The 20456-nt window shown below is 43.7% G+C and overlaps 1 protein-coding gene across 1 annotated transcript in view; it reads left to right on the forward strand.

Moving 5' to 3' along the window:
* The window catches only part of LARGE1 (LARGE xylosyl- and glucuronyltransferase 1), a 431493-nt gene that overhangs the window by 119209 nt on the left and 291828 nt on the right, over positions 1 to 20456 (forward strand). Inside the window, exon 2 of the mRNA XM_077266800.1 lies at positions 13781 to 13970. Within this exon, the coding sequence (XP_077122915.1) occupies positions 13865 to 13970 (106 nt within the window). The 5' untranslated portion in view covers positions 13781 to 13864. The remainder of the gene's footprint in view (positions 1 to 13780; positions 13971 to 20456) is intronic.

A 20456-nucleotide genomic window follows, 5' to 3' on the forward strand; every position in this document is an offset into this window, starting at 1 on the left:
CGCCGCCCGCATACTCCCCTCCGGTCTTCCCCCCACAGACCCCGGCAGTGCCAGTCTCCTGCCCGCAAACAGCTCAGGTGGTGGGCTCCACACTCCCACCCGCCTGGCACACCGCTTTCAGCCTCCCAGGACCGCCCCCTGCTTACCGTCACCCCGTACTTGAGAGCGATGCCCTGCATGGTGTCCCTGGGGCAGACCGGGTGCTCTATGTACCTCTCGGCCCAGGGCGCCGTCACGCTGGCCGCAGCTGTAGCACCAGCCACAGTCCCGCCATCTTCTGCGGAGGAATACACGCTCCGGTAACAGTAAGGCTTCTTCCACACTAGCGTCCCGACGCTAGCGTTGTCTCCGCCGCACAACGGGGGCAGCGGATGCATTTTTCCAGCGCATCCGCTGCCCCATTGTGAGGTGCGGGGAAGTGCGGGGAGGTGGGGGTGGAGTTCCGGCCGCGCATGCGCGGTCGGAAAATGCGGACCGTCGTGAGCAAAAAACGTTACATGTAGCGTTTTTTGCTCCCGACGGTCCGCCACAACACGGCGCAACAGTCGCATGATGGGTGCGACGTGTAGCAATCCGTCACAATGCGTCGCTTAATGTTAATTAATGGCGAAAAAACGCATCCTGCAAACACTTTTGCAGGATGCGTTTTTTCGGCAAAACGACGCATTGTGACGGAATGCAGTTAACGCTAGTGTGAAAGTAGCCTAAGAGCACTACATGTGCTGATCTGGAGCCTCCACTGCCAGCAGCCGCTGGCAGGGGGCGCTCCTCTCATCCAGCACGGGGAAGCGCGGCCATGTTATCCCGGGACCCCCGGTGTGGAGCACGTGTCCGGGAACGCTCTGCCCCTGGTGGCATCTCCAGGCTGCACGGTGTGCACGGCAGACATGCTGCGACCTCAGGACACAGTAGCATTCATCTTATTTACTCTTATCAGTGCTGTTAGTATTTTATGGGCAGTATACTACGTCACTGGGCAATATACTACGTGGCTGGGCAATATACTACGTGTCTGTGCTGTATACTACGTCACTGGGCAATATACTACGTGGCTGGGCAATATACTACGTGTCTGTGCTGTATACTACGTCACTGGGCAATATACTATGTGGCTGGGCAATATACTACGTCACTGGGCAATATACTACGTGGCTGGGCAATATACTACGTGTCTGTGCTGTATACTACGTCACTGGGCAATATACTACGTGGCTGGGCAATATACTACGTGTCTGTGCTGTATACTACGTCACTGGGCAATATACTATGTGGCTGGGCAATATACTACGTCACTGGGCAATATACTACGTGGCTGGGCAATATACTACGTCACTGGGCAATATACTACGTCGCTGGGCAATATACTACGTCACTGGGCAATATACTACGTGGCTGGGCAATATACTACGTCACTGGGCAATATACTATGTGGCTGGGCAATATACTACGTCACTGGGCAATATACTATTTGGCTGGGCAATATACTACGTCACTGGGCAATATACTACGTGGCTGGGCAATATACTACATCACTGGGCAATATACTATGTGGCTGTGCAATATACTACGTAGCTGGGCAATATACTACGAGGCTGGGCAATATACTACACTAGGCAATATACTACGTGACTGGGCAATATACTACGTAGCTGGGCAATATACTACGTGACTGGGCAATATAGTACGTGGCTGGGCAATATACTACGTGGCTGGGCAATATACTACGTGGACATGCATATTCTAGAATACCCGATGCGTTAGAATCGGGCCACCATCTAGTACATTATATATACACACATATAACACATACGGTACATTATATATACACACATATAACAAAAACATACATTATATATACACACATATCATGCACATACAGTATATACACACTGTCACAGGGTCCTTCTCTGATATCACACAATCAGCAGAGCAAGAGAATAGTGAACAATTCCAAAAGCTTTATTTAGGCAAAAACATGAAAGGTCCATATACGATCCACCACACAAAGGATAAGATAGTCCAGAAGCCGAATGCAGTTCAGTAACCGGATAAATGTCCAAGGAGATGAGAGTCCAATAATCCAGCAGACAGAGGATAAAAAATGGTCCATATGCTTCCCCTTCTCTCTGACAGGCTGTGTTCACATCATGGTTCCACACAGGACTGATCTGTGTGTCACCTCCCTGATATTTACAGGTCTCCCTCCTCATTCACAGGTTAGGTGGGTGGGCGCAGGGGCTCATTGTTTCAACAAGCTAGGTCAACATGTCATTAGCATATTAGCAAACCACATTATTCACTGACCCTGTGGAGAGATAACAGTACAGGAATGTGGGAGCTGATATCAGATGGCAAATAACAGCAATTCATCAATTGGCAAATAACTCATACTACAAGAGAACACCATGATAATCAGTAAAATATAAATATACACAAAATGATACCCACATAACATATCCCACCATCACACACACATATAACACACATACATTATATATACATGTATAACACACATACATTATATATACACATATAACACACCTACATCTATTTATATACCGGTAATCGTCTAAGGTCCACTTCCGTCTGTCTGTTTATCTGTAGCAGAAATCCGGCGTCGCTGACTGATCAGCGACAGGCTTAGTCCGGCCGCGAATTGGCCCCTCCCTACTCCCCTCCAGTCACTGCCAGTATGTCGCCCCATCCCGGACCAACTTTTTACTATTGATGCTGCCTATGCAGCATCAATAGTAAAAACATATGTTAAAAATAATAAAAAAAATAAAAAATCATGCTATTCTCACCTTCCGTCGCCTCTGCAGCTTTCTCGCACCTCGCGACGCTCTCGGCAGCTTCCGTTCCCAGTGATGCATTGCGAAATTACCCAGATGACTTAGCGGTCTCGCGAGACCGCTACGTCATCACGGGCTATTGCCGCTGGGCATTACTGGGAACGGAGCGTCGCAAGGAGCATCGGTAAAGGCCTCGGCTGCATCCGGGGGCCGACGGAAGGTGAGTATATAACTATTTTTAATTTTAATTAAACTGTGTTATATACTGCATGGCCTGGGTTATATACTGCATGGCCTGTGTTATATACTGCATGGGCTGTGTTATATACTATGTGCCTGTGCTATATACTACGTGGCTGTGTTATATACTGCGTGGGCTGTGTTATATACTATGCGGCCAGTGTTATATACTACGTGGGCTGTGTTATATACTGCGTGGGCTGTGTTATATACTACGCGGCCTGTGTTATATACTATGTGCCTGTGCTATATACTACGTGGCTGTGTTATATACTGCGTGAGCTGTGTTATATACTACGCGGCCTGTGTTATATACTACGTGGCTGTGTTATATACTGCGTGGGCTGTGTTATATACTACGTGGCCTGTGCTATATACTACATGGCTGTGTTATATACTGCGTGGGCTGTGTTATATACTACGCGGCCTGTGTTATATACTACATGGGCTGTGTTATATACTGCGTGGGCTGTGATATATACTACGTGGCCTGTGTTATATACTACGTGCCTGTGCTATATACTACGTGGCTGTGCTATATACTGCGTGGGCTGTGTTATATACTATGCGGCCTGTGTTATATACTACGTGGCTGTGTTATATACTGCGTGGGCTGTGTTATATACTACGTGCCTGTGCTATATACTACGTGGCTGTGTTATATACTGCTTGGGCTGTGTTATATACTACGCGGCCTGTGTTATATACTACGTGGCTGTGTTATATACTGCGTGGGCTATGCTATATACTGTGTGGCCTGTGTTATATACTGCGTGGGCTGTGTTATATACTACATGGGCTGTGTTATATACTACATGGGCTGTGCTATATACTACGTACCTGTGCAATATACTACGTGGCCTGTGTTATATACTGCGTGGGCTGTGTTATATACTGCATGGCCTGTGTTATATACTATGTGGGCTGTGCTATATACTACATGCCTCTGCAATATACTATGTGGCTGTGCTATATACTACGTGGCTGTGCTATGTACTACGTGACCTGTGTTATATATTGCGTGGGCTGTGTTATATATACTGCGTGGGCTGTGTTATATACTACGTGGCTGTGCAATATACTACGTGGCTATGCTATATACTACGTGGGCTGTGCTATATACTATGTGCCTGTGCAATATACTACATGGCCTGTGTTATATACTGCATGGGCTGTGTTATATACTGTGTGGGCTGTGTTATATACTACGTGGGCTGTGCTATATACTACGTGGCTGTGCTATATTCTACGTGGCTGTGCTATATACTACGTGGCTGTGCTATATACTATGTGACCTGTGTTATATATTGCGCGGGCTGTGTTGTATACTGCGTGGGCTGTGTTATATACTATGTGGCTATGCCATATACTATGTGTGCTGTTCTATATACTACATTGGCTGTGCTATATACTTCGTGGGCTGTGCTATATACTGCATGGGCTGTGTTATATACTGCGTAGGCTGTGTTATATACTGCGTGGGCTTTGTTATATACTACGTGAGCTGTGTTATATACTACGTGGCTGTGCTATATACTACGTGGGCTGTTCTATATACTACATTGGCTGTGCTATATACTACGTGGGCTGTGCTATATACTGCGTGGGCTGTGTTATATACTGCATGGGCTGTGTTATATACTGCGTGGGCTTTGTTATATACTACGTGAGCTGTGTTATATACTACGTGGCTGTGCTATATACTACGTGGGCTGTGTTATATACTACATGGGCTGTGCTATATACTACGTACCTGTGCAATATACTACGTGGCCTGTGTTATATACTGCGTGGGCTGTGTTATATACTGCATGGCCTGTGTTATATACTACATGGGCTGTGCTATATACTACATGCCTCTGCAATATACTACGTGGCTGTGCTATATACTACATGACCTGTGTTATATATTGCGTGGGCTGTGTTATATACTGCGTGGGCTGTGTTGTATACTACGTGGCTGTGCAATATACTACGTGGCTATGCTATATACTACGTGGGCTGTGCTATATACTATGTGCCTGTGCAATATACTACATGGCCTGTGTTATATACTTCATGGGCTGTGTTATATACTGTGTGGGCTGTGTTATATACTACGTGGGCTGTGCTATATACTACGTGCCTGTGCAATATACTACGTGGCTGTGCTATATACTGCGTGGCTGTGCTATATACTACGTGGCTGTGCTATATACTACGTGACCTGTGTTATATATTGCGTGGGCTGTGTTGTATACTGCGTGGGCTGTGTTATATACTATGTGGCTATGCCATATACTATGTGGGCTGTTCTATATACTACATTGGCTGTGCTATATACTACGTGGGCTGTGATATATACTGCATGGGCTGTGTTAAATACTGCGTGGGCTGTGTTATATACTGCGTGGGCTTTGTTATATACTACGTGAGCTGAGTTATATACTACGTGGCTGTGCTATATACTACGTGGGCTGTGTTATATACTATGTGGCTGTGCTATATACTGCGTGGGCTGTGTTATATACTACGCGGCTGTGCTATATACTACGTGGGCTGTGTTATATACTACGTGGCTGTGCTATATACTGTGTGGGCTGTGTTATATACTATGTGGACTGTGTTATATACTACGTGACTGTGCTATATACTACGTGGGCTGTGTTATATACTACGTGGCTGTGCATTCTAGAATACCCGATGCGTTAAAATCGGGCCACCATCTAGTTATATATCCACACATATAACACACATCTATATATATAATCGTCTAAGGTCCACTTTCGTCTGTTTGTCTGTCTGTGTGTTTCTCTGTCACGGAAATCCTGTGTCAGTGATTTGTTGCGGCCGGCTGGGCGCGACCAATCTGCGACAGGCACAGTCCAGCCGCAAATTGGTCCCTCCCTACTCCCCTCCAGTCAGCACCCACATAGCGTTTTAGCAGTCCGTTAACGCTGCCATTAACCCTGTAAGTGTCACCAACTTTTTACTATTGATGCTGCCTATGCAGCATCAATAGTAAAAACATATAATGTTAAAAATAATAATAAAAAAAAAATCATTATATTCTCACCTTCCGGCGAATCCCGTGTATAAATTGCATTATTCTGAAATCTTCATAAATAAACTACATACATATTCTAGAATACCCGATGAGTTAGAATCGGGCTACCATCTAGTACATTATACAGTGGGGCAAAAAAGTATTTAGTCAGTCAGCAATAGTGCAAGTTCCACCACTTAAAAAGATGAGAGGCGTCTGTAATTTACATCATAGGTAGACCTCAACTATGGGAGACAAACTGAGAAAAAAAAAATCCAGAAAATCACATTGTGTTTTTTTATCATTTTATTTGCATATTCTGGTGGAAAATAAGTATTTGGTCAGAAACAAACAATCAAGATTTCTGGCTCTCACAGACCTGTAACTTCTTCTTTAAGAGTCTCCTCTTTCCTCCACTCATTACCTGTAGTAATGGCACCTGTTTAAACTTGTTATCAGTATAAAAAGACACCTGTGCACACCCTCAAACAGTCTGACTCCAAACTCCACTATGGTGAAGACCAAAGAGCTGTCAAAGGACACCAGAAACAAAATTGTAGCCCTGCACCAGGCTGGGAAGACTGAATCTGCAATAGCCAACCAGCTTGGAGTGAAGAAATCAACAGTGGGAGCAATAATTAGAAAATGGAAGACATTCAAGACCACTGATAATCTCCCTCGATCTGGGGCTGCACGCAAAATCCCACCCCGTGGGGTCAGAATGATCACAAGAACGGTGAGCAAAAATCCCAGAACCACGCGGGGGGACCTAGTGAATGAACTGCAGAGAGCTGGGACCAATGTAACAAGGCCTACCATAAGTAACACACTACGCCACCATGGACTCAGATCCTGCAGTGCCAGACATGTCCCACTGCTTAAGCCAGTACATGTCCGGGCCCGTCTGAAGTTTGCTAGAGAGCATTTGGATGATCCAGAGGAGTTTTGGGAGAATGTCCTATGGTCTGATGAAACCAAACTGGAACTGTTTGGTAGAAACACAACTTGTCGTGTTTGGAGGAAAAAGAATACTGAGTTGCATCCATCAAACACCATACCTACTGTAAAGCATGGTGGTGGAAACATCATGCTTTGGGGCTGTTTCTCTGCAAAGGGGCCAGGACGACTGATCCAGGTACATGAAAGAATGAATGGGGCCATGTATCGTGAGATTTTGAGTGCAAACCTCCTTCCATCAGCAAGGGCATTGAAGATGAAACGTGGCTGGGTCTTTCAACATGACAATGATCCAAAGCACACCGCCAGGGCAATGAAGGAGTGGCTTCGTAAGAAGCATTTCAAGGTCCTGGAGTGGCCTAGCCAGTCTCCAGATCTCAACCCTATAGAAAACCTTTGGAGGGAGTTGAAAGTCCGTGTTGCCAAGCGAAAAGCCAAAAACATCACTGCTCTAGAGGAGATCTGCATGGAGGAATGGGCCAACATACCAACAACAGTGTGTGGCAACCTTGTGAAGACTTACAGAAAACGTTTGACCTCTGTCATTGCCAACAAAGGATATTTTACAAAGTATTGAGATGAAATTTTGTTTCTGACCAAATACTTATTTTCCACCAGAATATGCAAATAAAATGATAACAAAACAGACAATGTGATTTTCTGTATTTTTTTTTCTCAGTTTGTCTCCCATAGTTGAGGTCTACCTATGATGTAAATTACAGACGCCTCTCATCTTTTTAAGTGGTGGAACTTGCACTATTGCTGACTGACTAAATACTTTTTTGCCCCACTGTATATACACACATATAACACACATACATTATATACCCTGGTTCTATTCTGTACTATTTCAGCTTATATGGCGGCACTATTTATGGGGTTACTGTGGCTTATATGGCGACACTATTCCGGCACTGGTTATGGGGTGACTCTGATGCCCTGTACGGTAACGTTTGAGCTTTGTAGCCGTGTTTTTCCCCCTCTTCTTCCTCCGGGGCAGGGGGTGGGTTGCACCATATTTTGGTGCCACTTCTCAGCTGCTGCCATCTTCCCGCTCGCTGCCGGCTGTGGACTTAATAGGCAAATTGTGCGACTTTCATCTCCCGCCTGCCGTCGCCTCCCAAGCTGCCATGTTATTAGTGTTGACAGGCGGCGTGTGCGTGCCTTCGGAGAGGGGGGCGTCATAAATAATCAGGGTGACCTCTCTTTTCAAGGCGTGCTAATAAACCGGAGCAGAATGGGCTCTTCTGTGGAGCGCGGACTGATGAGCTGCGACAGGCCACTTAGAAGCGCTCACAAATCAGGACAAATTGGGGAGAATTTCGCTTTGTGTGATGGGGACAAATATGATTTTCCTGGACCTGACAGCTGCTAGTGTGGTTGTCGTACCGTCGCTCCGTGGTGCTGTAATGACACCGTGGAATACCAGCGCCGCACGCCGCCATCGCCCCGGTGTCACCCTGTAACCGCTCCGCCTGTCTTAGGTAATATCGGAGGGCGTTAAAGAACAACCGTGCCCCAATAAAACCATTCAGGTCAGTGGAATTGGGGCTCTGATACTCCTTGTGGAGATCCATGTACATTGGGAATGCACCCTGGGAAAAAAATAGTCAAATTAACTCTGCCCCATTTGCATATAACAGCACAATGTGTACTGGGGCCGCACTGGTATAAGGAGGCTTCCAGGCAGCACTGGCGTCCATTACTTGCCTACAATGGCCATTGGGCACATGGGAATACCGATACTAGAGATCCAGCCGGATATGGAGTGTTATAAGCAATGCTCCCTTTCGGCTTAGGGCCTCTGTGCAAGAAATGTACATGGGCCCCTTTATTTTTATGGGTTGAAAGCTAAAGTTTCTATACACTGTGGCCCCTTCCTAGTATAATGTCCCCCCTATTGAGCCCATTTCTGGTATAACGTTCCCCATCCTGGTATGCCAACAACCCTTGGTCGCTTCCTGTTATAATGTCCTCCATTCTGGTGTAATGTCCCCCATCCTGGGCCCCTTCTTGGTATAATGTCCCCCATCCTGGTTCCCGTCTTGGTATAATGTCCCCCATCCTGATATAATGCCCCCCATTCTGGGCCCAATCCTAGTATAATGTCCCCCATCGTGGTACAATTTTCACCATCTTGGGCCCCTATTATGTATAATGTCATCTATCCTGGTGTAATGTCCCCCATACTGGGCACATTCCTGGTATAATGTCCAGGACCAGAGGACCCTGGTAGCAGGTAGACCGTCCCTGCTCAGTACTCATTGGAGAGGACGAAACAGAGGACCCTGGTAGCAGGTAGACCGTCCCTGCTCAGTGCTCATTGGAGAGGACTGAAAAGAGGACTCTGGTAGCAGGTAGACGTCGCTGCTCAGTGCTCATTGGAGAGGACGGAACAGAGGACCCTGGTAGCAGGTAGACGTAGACTGTCCCTGCTCAGTGCTCATTGGAGAGGATGGAACAGAGGACCCTGGTAGCAGGTAGACTGTCCCTGCTCAGTACTCATTGGAGAGGACGGAACAGAGGACCCTGGTATCAGGTAGACCGTCCCTGCTCAGTGCTCATTGGAAAGGACTGAACAGAGGACCCTGGTAGCAGGTAGACCGTCCCTACTCAGTGCTCATTGGAGAGGACTGAACAGAGGACCCTGGTAGCAGGTAGACCGTCCCTGTTCAGTACTCATTGGAGAGGATGGAACCGAGGACCCTGGTAGCAGGTAGACTGTCCCTGCTCAGTGCTCATTGGAGAGGATGGAACAGAGGACCCTGGTAGCAGGTAGACTGTCCCTGCTCAGTGCTCATTGGAGAGGACTGAACAGAGGACCCTGGTAGCAGGTAGACCGTCCCTGCTCAGTGCTCATTGGAGAGGATGGAACAGAGGACCTTGGTAGCAGGTAGACCATCCCTGCAGGTAGACCGTCCCTGCTCAGTGCTCATTGGAAAGGACGGAACAGAGGACCCTGGTAGCAGGTAGCCCGTCCCTGCTCAGTGCTCATTGGAGAGGATGGAACAGAGGACCCTGGTAGCAGGTAGACCGTCCCTGCTCAGTGCTGATTGGAGAGGACCGAACAGGTGCAAATTTTGTTAAATACTCCAGTTTCTTACTATACAATATGGTGACATGTTGGCAAAACATTGGACAGGTTGCAGTTCACATCACAACCACTGAGTTGCCACGTATAGACACCTATAGCAGAAACGTCTCCCAACAGAGTATCCCAAAATCACATTTTATTTCAGAATTGTCCATCTCACAAGTCTCATGCCTGGATATGGCGAGCCAAAATGAGCCCTTCCAAAACTAAGTTTTCCGTGACGTGTCCCCTTTAAGAGAGAGATGAAACTATGAGAAAAGTTCTGTTCCCCTTCCAGCTCTTCCATCCCGTTGTGAAGTGAATGAGACGAAGACGTGAGGCGCCTGATTTACAAGTCTGTAAGGCCCGCGCCACTACAATCCTCCGGAGGAGAATGAGCCGGTGTGCCCCGTGCGCAGCGGCCACATTACTTCATACAGGCAATTATGCTCCGAATATATTATCCGTCCTGCTTAAATTATTTTTGAGAAAGTCTTGCAGCTTGGAGTGCTGGCACTAATGGTAATTTGTGCGGAAAGTGCCGGAGACGGTTCTTATTGTCTGGATCTTCGTAAAAAAGCGATTCATGGTGGGAGTCTTCATCTCCTGATAATATGTCTGGTATTATTCTCCAGCTCTGAGCGTAGTCACCCGTCATCCCGAGGGACGAAGGCAGGAAAATGTCTACATCCTCATCTACGTAGTCATATGGAGCAGCCTGATACAACCTGGGCATCTCCTGTATTATATATGTACAGCTGGTATAACCTGGGCATCTCCTGTATTATATATGTACAGCTGGTATAACCTGGGCATCTCCTGTATTATATATGTACAGCTGGTATAACCTGGGCATCTCCTGCATATAATTGTATATGTACAGCTGGTATAACCTGGGCATCTCCTGTATTATATATATACAGCTGGTATAACCTGGGCATCTCCTGTATATTATGATATATGTACAGCTGGTATAACCTGGGTATCTCCTGCATATAATTATATATGTACAGCTGGTATAACCTGGGCATCTCCTGTATATAATTATACATGTACAGCCGGTATAACCTGGGAATCACCTGTATATAATTATATATGTACAGCTGGTATAACCTGGGTATCTCCTGTATATAGTTATATATGTACAGCCGGTATAACCTGGGCATCTCCTGTATATAATTATATATGTACAGCCGGTATAACCTGGGCATCTCCTGTATATAATTGTATATGTACAGCTGGTATAACCTGGGCATCTCCTGTATTATATATATACAGCTGGTATAACCTGGGCATCTCCTGTATATTATGATATATGTACAGCTGGTATAACCTGGGTATCTCCTGCATATAATTATATATGTACAGCTGGTACAACCTGGACATCTCCTGTATATAATTATATATGTACAGCCGGTATAACCTGGGCATCTCCTGTATATAATTATATATGTACAGCCGGTATAACCTGGGCATCTCCTGTATATAATTATATATGTACAGCCGGTATAACCTGGGTATCTCCTGCATATAATTATATATGTACAGCTGGTATAACCTGAGTATCTCCTGTATATAATTATATATGTACAGCCGGTATAACCTGGGCATCTCCTGTATATAATTATACATGTACAGCCGGTATAACCTGGGAATCACCTGTATATAATTATATATGTACAGCTGGTACAACCTGGACATCTCCTGTATATAATTATATATGTACAGCCGGTATAACCTGGGCATCTCCTGTATATAATTATATATGTACAGCCGGTATAACCTGGGCATCTCCTGTATATAATTATATATTTACAGCTGGTATAACCTGGGTATTTCTTGTATATATTTATGGCATTTCTTGTATATAATTATATATGCACAGCTGGTATAACCTGGGTATCTCCTGTATATAATTATATATGTACAGCTGGTATAACCTGGGCATCTCCTGTGTATAATTATATATGTACAGCTGGTATAACCTGGGCATCTCCTGTATATAATTATATATGTACAGCCGGTATAACCTGGGTATCTCCTGTATTATATATATACAGCTGGTATAACCTGGGCATCTCCTGTATGTAATTATATATGTACAGCCGGTATAACCTGGGCATCTCCTGTATATAATTATATATATATGTACAGCTGATATAATTATATATGTACAGCTGGTATAACATGGGCATCTCTTGTATATAATTATGTATGTACAGCTGGTATAACATGGGCATCTCCTGTATATAATTATATATGTACAGCTGGTATAACCTGGGCATCTCCTGTATATAATTATATATGTACAGCTGGTATAACATGGGCATCTCCTGTATATAATTATATATGTACAGCTGGTATAACATGGGCATCTCCTGTATATAATTATATATGTACAGCTGGTATAACATGGGCATCTCCTGTATATAATTATATATGTACAGCTGGTATAATCTGGGCATGTCCTGTATATAATTATATATGTACAGCCGGTATAACCTGGGTATCTCCTGTATATAATTATATATGTACAGCTGGTATAACCTGGACATCTCCTGTATATAATTATATATGTACAGCCGGTATAACCTGGGCATCTCCTGTATATAATTATATATGTACAGCCGGTATAACCTGGGCATCTCCTGTATATAATGGTTTATGTACAGCTGGTATAACCTGGGCATTTCTTGTATATATTTATGGCATTTCTTGTATATAATTATACATGTACAGCTGGTATAACCTGGGCATCTCCTGTATATAATTATATATTTACAGCTGGTATAACCTGGGTATTTCTTGTATATATTTATGGCATTTCTTGTATATAATTATATATGCACAGCTGGTATAACCTGGGTATCTCCTGTATATAATTATATATGTACAGCTGGTATAACCTGGGCATCTCCTGTATATAATTATATATGTACAGCTGGTATAACCTGGGTATCTCCTGTATTATATATATACAGCTGGTATAACTTGGGCATCTCCTGTATGTAATTATATATGTACAGCCGGTATAACCTGGGCATCTCCTGTATATAATTATATATATATGTACAGCTGATATAATTATATATGTACAGCTGGTATAACATGGGCATCTCTTGTATATAATTATGTATGTACAGCTGGTATAACATGGGCATCTCCTGTATATAATTATATATGTACAGCTGGTATAACCTGGGCATCTCCTGTATATAATTATATATGTACAGCTGGTATAACATGGGCATCTCCTGTATATAATTATATATGTACAGCTGGTATAACCTGGGTATCTCCTGTATATAATTATATATGTACAGCCGGTACAACCTGGGTATCTCCTGTATATAGTTATATATGTACAGCCGGTATAACCTGGGCATCTCCTGTATATAGTTATATATGTACAGCTGGTATAACCTGGGTATCTCCTGTATATAATTATATATGTACAGCCGGTATAACCTGGGTATCTCCTGTATATAATTATATATGTACAGCCGGTATAACCTGGGTATCTCCTGTATATAATTATATATGTACAGCTAGTATAACCTGGGCATCCTCTGTCTTCATCAGTTACCCGCCTGAATATCCTGAGTGCCCTTTCTTATATGATGACCCAGCAGTGATGTCTGGATTCGTGTTTTCCTCTAGAAATGCTCTAACACGGGCTCTTTTCTCCCGTAGGCCTTTATCATGCCGGTGGAACAAGTGGCGATGCTCCCGGCGTAGGAACCACGGTGACCTTTAGGATCGCCCAATTCTGAGAGAATGCTGGGATTCTGCAGGGGGAGAAGGAAGTTCCTGGCAGCATCTCTCACCCTCCTCTTCGTTCCAGCCGTCACGTGGATCTATCTGTTCACTGGACGCTTTGACGGTATGTAACAGATTGCGGTATGATCTGGTCAGCGCTGAAAACGTACAACTCTTGGCTCTCCCCTTTGTCACATTCTCATGCTACTAAATAGCTGCCCCCCTCCCTTTTAATAATAAGCTATTGAGCTCCTATGGCCAGATTTGATGACAGTTCCATAAATAATGGCTCCATATAGAGCCAAATAACGATAACATGCAATCAATCCATAATATTTCCATGTAGTGATTATATAATACTACTGTTACAGTGCGTCAAAACAGAACCCGACATAATGCTGTCATACAGGTCCCCTCATAATATTGCCATATACAGTAGTATCTACCTGATACTTTTAATTTAATATTCAATATTGAACACATAGTACTGCCATATAATGCAGACACTGTATTGTCTTCCTAAGTTACCCATCTGCAAGTGAACTTACAATAATGCTATACCGCAGTCATGTAACTGGGTGTTGCAGTAGCCCTGCAGTACTGTAATACGGCACCTACATAACATAGTACTGCCATACAGAGCATAAATAATACTGTCATACTGTACCTACATAACATAGTACTGCCATACAGAGCATAAATAATACTGTCATACTGTACCTACATAACATAGTACTGCCATACAGAGCATAAATAATACTGTAATACAGTACCTACATAACATAGTACTGCCATACAGAGCATAAATAATACTGTCATACTGTACCTACATAACATAGTACTGCCATACAGAGCATAAATAATACTGTCATACTGTACCTACATAACATAGTACTGCCATACAGAGCATAAATAATACTGTCATACGGTACCTACATAACATAGTACTGCCATACAGAGCATAAATAATACTGTCATACGGTACCTACATAACATAGTACTGCCATACAGAGCATAAATAATACTGTCATACTGTACCTACATAACATAGTACTGCCATACAGAGCATAAATAATACTGTCATACTGTACCTACATAACATAGTACTGCCATACAGAGCATAAATAATACTGTCATATGGCAAGGAAATACCGTTTTTTGAGACGTGACTTTTTCATTTTTCTGTCGATGGAGCTTTGTGAGAGCTTGTTTTTTGGAAAGTTGAGCGGTAGTTTTTATTGACACCATTTTTCCGTACATACCATGTATTGGTCGACTTTTCTTGCATTTTTGAAGAGAGGTTCTGTGACCTAAGTGGCAATTTTGTTTTTTTTATTATGGCTTTTACTGTACGTGTTAAATAATTATAGATACTGATACATTTTGATGCTGAATATATTTTTTTTACTGTCTATACTTTTGATGAAGAAATAAGGGGCGATTCAAATGTTCTCTTATGAAGCCCCCCACGACCGCATGCTTAAATGCCACCGATAGAAATTGACATGTTCATTTAAATGGCTAACAGAGTTTAGCTCTAATCGCTGCAGTTACGTGCAGATGTCAGCTGTATAGTACAGCCGGCAGACAACACAGACAGCAGCAATCAGAGCTTAGTTCCTGTCACTGCTGTTACGTGTAGATGTCGGCTGTATGATACAGCTGGCAGGGATCAACGCTTAGCTCCAATCGCTGCTGTTACATGCAGACATCTGTTGTGAATTCCGTTCTTGGGCTCCCTCCGGTGGTTGTAAATGGCACTTTTGTGAATTCTGCCCTTGGGCACCCTCCGGTGGTTTTAAGTGGAACTGCTGCTCCTTGGATTTAGCTTAGCAGCTGCTTCCACTGATCGTCTCTCCTGCTCTGCTATTTAGCCTGGCTCTGATCTTCAGCCAGTGCCAGCTGTCAATGTTTCTTGGTTGGATTCAGATCTCTCCTTGGATTTCCTTGATAGTCGGTCCTGTTCAGCAAAGATAAGTCCTTGCATGTTCATTTGTTGTCCTCTTGCTGTGGACTTAATCATTCAGCTAATTTTATGTTTGCTCTAGTCCAGCTTGTCAGTATTCTATATTCAGTTAAGCTGGAAGCTCTGGGGAAGCAGATTTGCCCTCCACACCGTTAGTCAGGTGTGGAGATGTTTTGTAAACTCTGTGATGGATTTTTCTAGCTTTTAATACTGACCGCACAGTATCCTTTCCTATTCTGTCTATCTAGTTAGAAGTGGCCTCCTTTGCTAAATCCTGTTTTCATTCTGTGTATGTCATTTCCCTCTCCACTCACAGTCCATATTTGTGGGGGGCTGTCTGTCCTTTGGGAGCTTTCTCTGAGGCAAGATAGCTTTCCTGTTTCCATCTTTAGGGGTAGCTAGTTCTCCGGCTGTGATGAGATGTCTAGGGAGTGACAGGAACATTCCACGGCTACTTCTAGTGTTGTGTTAGGTTCAGGAACTGAGGTCAGTAAAGATACCATCTCCTCAGAGCTCATCCCATGTTGCTCCTTAACCACCAGGTCATAACAGACGTCGTCTGTATAATACAACCAGCAGACAGCAGCGATGAGAGCTTAGCTTTGATTGCTGCTGTTACATTCAGATGTCGGCTGTGTAATACAGCCAGCAGAGATCAGAGCTTAGCGCCAATCTCTGCTGTTACATGCAGATGTCGGCTGTATAATACAGCTGGCAGACAGCAGAGGTCACAGCTTAGCTTCGATCTCTGCTGTTACATGCAGATGTCGGCTGTATAATGCAGCTGGCAGACAGCAGCGATCAGATCTTAGCTCCGATTGCTGCTGTTACGTGCAGATGTCAGCTGTGTAATACAACCAGTAGACAGCAGCGATTAGAGCTTAGCTCCGATCGCTACTGTTACATGCAGATGTCGGCTGTATAATACAGCTGGCATCTGCCGAGTATGGTGTAGGCTCAGATAGATGGAAACAAGCAGATGGGAAGGTGTAGTTAAGTGATTGGCCCCTCCATGAAGCACTGAGAGTCATTTAGTGCTGACTGAGTCCCTTTAAAAAGCAGGCCCGTACAAGTTACACCTGCGTGCAGCCAAAATGCCTGCAGACATACAATACAGGAGAAGAAGAAGGCCATCATGTGTTTTTGGTGTATACAGCTCCTATGAAAGACTATGCATTTCCATACACTGTGCAGTCTGATCCCGCACAGTGTCCTCACCTCCCATCTTTTACTAGTTATAGATTATCAAGAAAAAGAGCAGGGAAAAATGAAGATGAGACATAGGTCTGCGTTGGAGCTGTACACATAAAACGGCATCATTTTTTTAAAGCTGTTTCCAAGGTTGTTGATTTTTTTTTTATGATAGAAGAAATAAATGACTGAAAAATAAGGCTTAAAATGAGCCCGCCTCATCTCATTCCAGCGCGGAATGGCGGTACATTTTATTCAAAGGGTTTAGTGCGAACTGAAAAAAACCCAAAAAACCTAAAATAAATAAATAAATAAAAACCAGCCGACAGGCGTCATTCATTTCCTTAAAATTGGTGTCTACATGAAATTGAGTCTATTTTGATCCCATTATCGGAAGCTCACAGATTGCTTCTCGTTGGTTTCATCTGTCTCCATTCCGGGGGGGATCGATGATTGTCGTCGCGCGTCTTCGACTTCTAGAACGCGTGGTGGGACCGAATGTAAAAAGAAAAAGAAAAAAAAGATAAAATACAAGACGTCTTGGTTATAAAAGCGCTGGTTGTCTTTATGATCCAAGATAAAGAGGCGAGAGGGTAATTAGGGTCGGAGCCGGGCACGGAGGCGTCCGTCCTTATCTGTCTCTGACTTCTGTTGATTTTCTGCGGATTTTTTTCCCTCCTTTATTTCTCCTCCTTGCGGTATTAACAGGCGGGGAAATGGGGGTCTTATGTACTGTCTATTATGTTGGCATAGAATATCCTAAATTTCCCTTTATAGTCTCGAATAGCTACTCACTGCAGAGTGATTACAAGTCGCTATGAGCATAGCAGAGCTCAGTGTGATTACTGACGCCGTTGGTCTTTCATCTCCCGTCCATGTGGAGGGAGAGGAAGTATGTCTGAGTTTAGCTGGGTCATATTAAAAAGCCTTCTGTCATCTCTCCTAGCACTGTCACCTCTGCTGTACTGCCCTTTCTCCTACATGGACTGGGAAGAGATGAGAGCTAAAGGTGTCAGTAATCACACTAAGGTCTGCTGTGCTATGGGCACCTTGTAATTGCTCCGCAGTGAGAGCAGGTCGAGCACAATCTTTGTGCTCTCATCTCCTGTCTGTCCATGTGGAGGGAGAGGTAGTACGTCTGAGTTTAGTTGTGTCATATTAAAAAGCCTTCTATCATCTGTCCTAGCACTGTCAACTCTGCTGTACTTCCCCTTCTACTACATCAGTGTATCTCAACTCCAGTCCTCAAGACCCACCAACAGGTCAAGTTTTCAGGATCTCTTAGTATTTCACAGGTGATAATTTCATCACCTGCTTCAGCATTAACTCCATCACCTATGGAAATCCTGAAAACATGGCCTGTTGGTGGGTCTTCAGGACTGGAGTTGAGAAACACTGTACTACATGGAATGGACTGGGAAGAAATGAGAGCTCAAAGATGTCAGTAGTCACACTTAGGTCTGCTGTTCTAAGGTCACCTTGTAATTGCTCCGCAGTGAGAGCAGGTTGAGCACAATCTTTGTGCTCTCATCTCCTGTCTGTCCATGTGGAGGGAGAGGTAGTATGTCTGAGTTTAGTTGTGTCATATTAAAAAGCCTTTTAACATCTCTCCTAGCACTGTCACCTCTGCTGTACTGCCCCTTCTCCTACATGGACTGGGAAGAGATGAGTGCTCAAAGGTGTCAATAATCACACTAAGGCCTGCTGTGCTAAGGGCACCTTGTAATTGCTCCGCAGTGAAAGCAGGTCGAGCACAATCTTTGAGCTCTCATCTCCTTGTAGTCTGTGTGTTTAGGGGCAGAACAGCAAAGGTAACAGTGTTATGAAAGAAGGAGAGCTGATAGAAGGGTTTATAATGTGACACAGCTAAACTCAGCTGTACTGCCTCTCCCATCACACTAACTGCCAGGAAATGAAAGCTCAAAGATGTTAGTATTGACACTCAGGTCAATTTGTTATCACTTTACAGTGAGCTCACTCTGTCTTTATATGCCCTGTGGAATATGTTGGCGCTATATAAATAAAATTATTATTATTATTATTTATATGCCTCACACAGGGGTAGCCTGTTCTAAGCTATGTTGGGGGCGTGTTCTTCTTTCCCTTGAGTGTTGCTGCATGGTTATGATTGGTCATCGTCATACAGGGGGAAGAAGTACACGCCCCCCAGTGAAAACTATCTGATGACGCCCACTTGGATTTCACAAATTTAACTCATTAGCTACCAAATATTTTGATTGCTAATACCTCTGTAATGGAGAGTCAAAATAAAACACCTTTTATTATGCTCTGCAGCCATTATTATATCATGTGTCCTCTTTAAACCACCTAACTATTCTATCTCACCAGGGATTATATTAATAACTATACTACTCTAGACCCCAGGGGTAATGGACTATTTTCCCCTAAATCACAATTAACCACTATGGACATCTAGACCCCCAGATGTATTATGTATTATCAATTAAACACCTCTACACCACCAGGGACGTTATATATTCATTATTATACTACTCTAGACCCGCAGAGTTAATACAGGACCACTATCCCTTAAATCAAATTAACCACTAAGACCGTCTAGATCCTCAGATGTATTATGTATTAACAAGGAAACCCCTCTATACCAACAGGGACGTTATATATTAATCATTATACTACTCTAGACCTGCAGGGATAATACAGAAAAACGATCCCCTAAATCACAATTACAGTACCCACTAAGGCCTTCCAGACCCCCAGATGTATTAACAGCTAAACCCCTTTACTCCACCAGGGACGTTATATCTTAATTATTTTATTACTCTAGACCCCCAGGGGTAATAGATGACCATTATTCCCTAAATCACAATTAACCACTAAATCCTTCCAGACCCCCAGATGTATTATTTATTACCAACTAAACCCCTCTACACCACCAGGGACGTTATATAGTAATCATTATTCTACTGTAGACCCCCAGGGATATTAAAGGACCACTATCCCTTAAATCAAAATTTGCTGATTAGACCCTCAGATATAATGTGTATTAATCATTATACTACTCCAGACCCCCAGGGATAATACAGGACCATTATCCTCTAAATCACAATTAACCTCTAAGGACTTCTAGACCCCCAGATGTATTATATATTAATAGCTACACCCCTCTAGACCTCCAGGGATGTTATATATTAATCATTATACTACTCCAGACCCCCAGGGATAATATAGGAACACTAACCAATAAAGCATCGTGAGCAAAAATATAAATAAAAAGTGAAAACGGACTTAATGCAGTATTATAATGTGAGCATTTAATGTACCGTTTCGTACCGTGTGAAGCCAAGCTCGGGGTACACCCACCGAGACCCCCGCATTTGTAACGAGAGCTGTTTGCCCGCACCCTGCCGTCATTACGAGCGTGGAGTCTGACACGTTCTATTAAGCCTGTACTTAGATGTCGCATTTAATGGA

This window comes from Ranitomeya variabilis, chromosome 5, assembly GCF_051348905.1.
Source record: "Ranitomeya variabilis isolate aRanVar5 chromosome 5, aRanVar5.hap1, whole genome shotgun sequence".
NCBI classification, from domain to species: Eukaryota; Metazoa; Chordata; class Amphibia; order Anura; family Dendrobatidae; genus Ranitomeya; species Ranitomeya variabilis.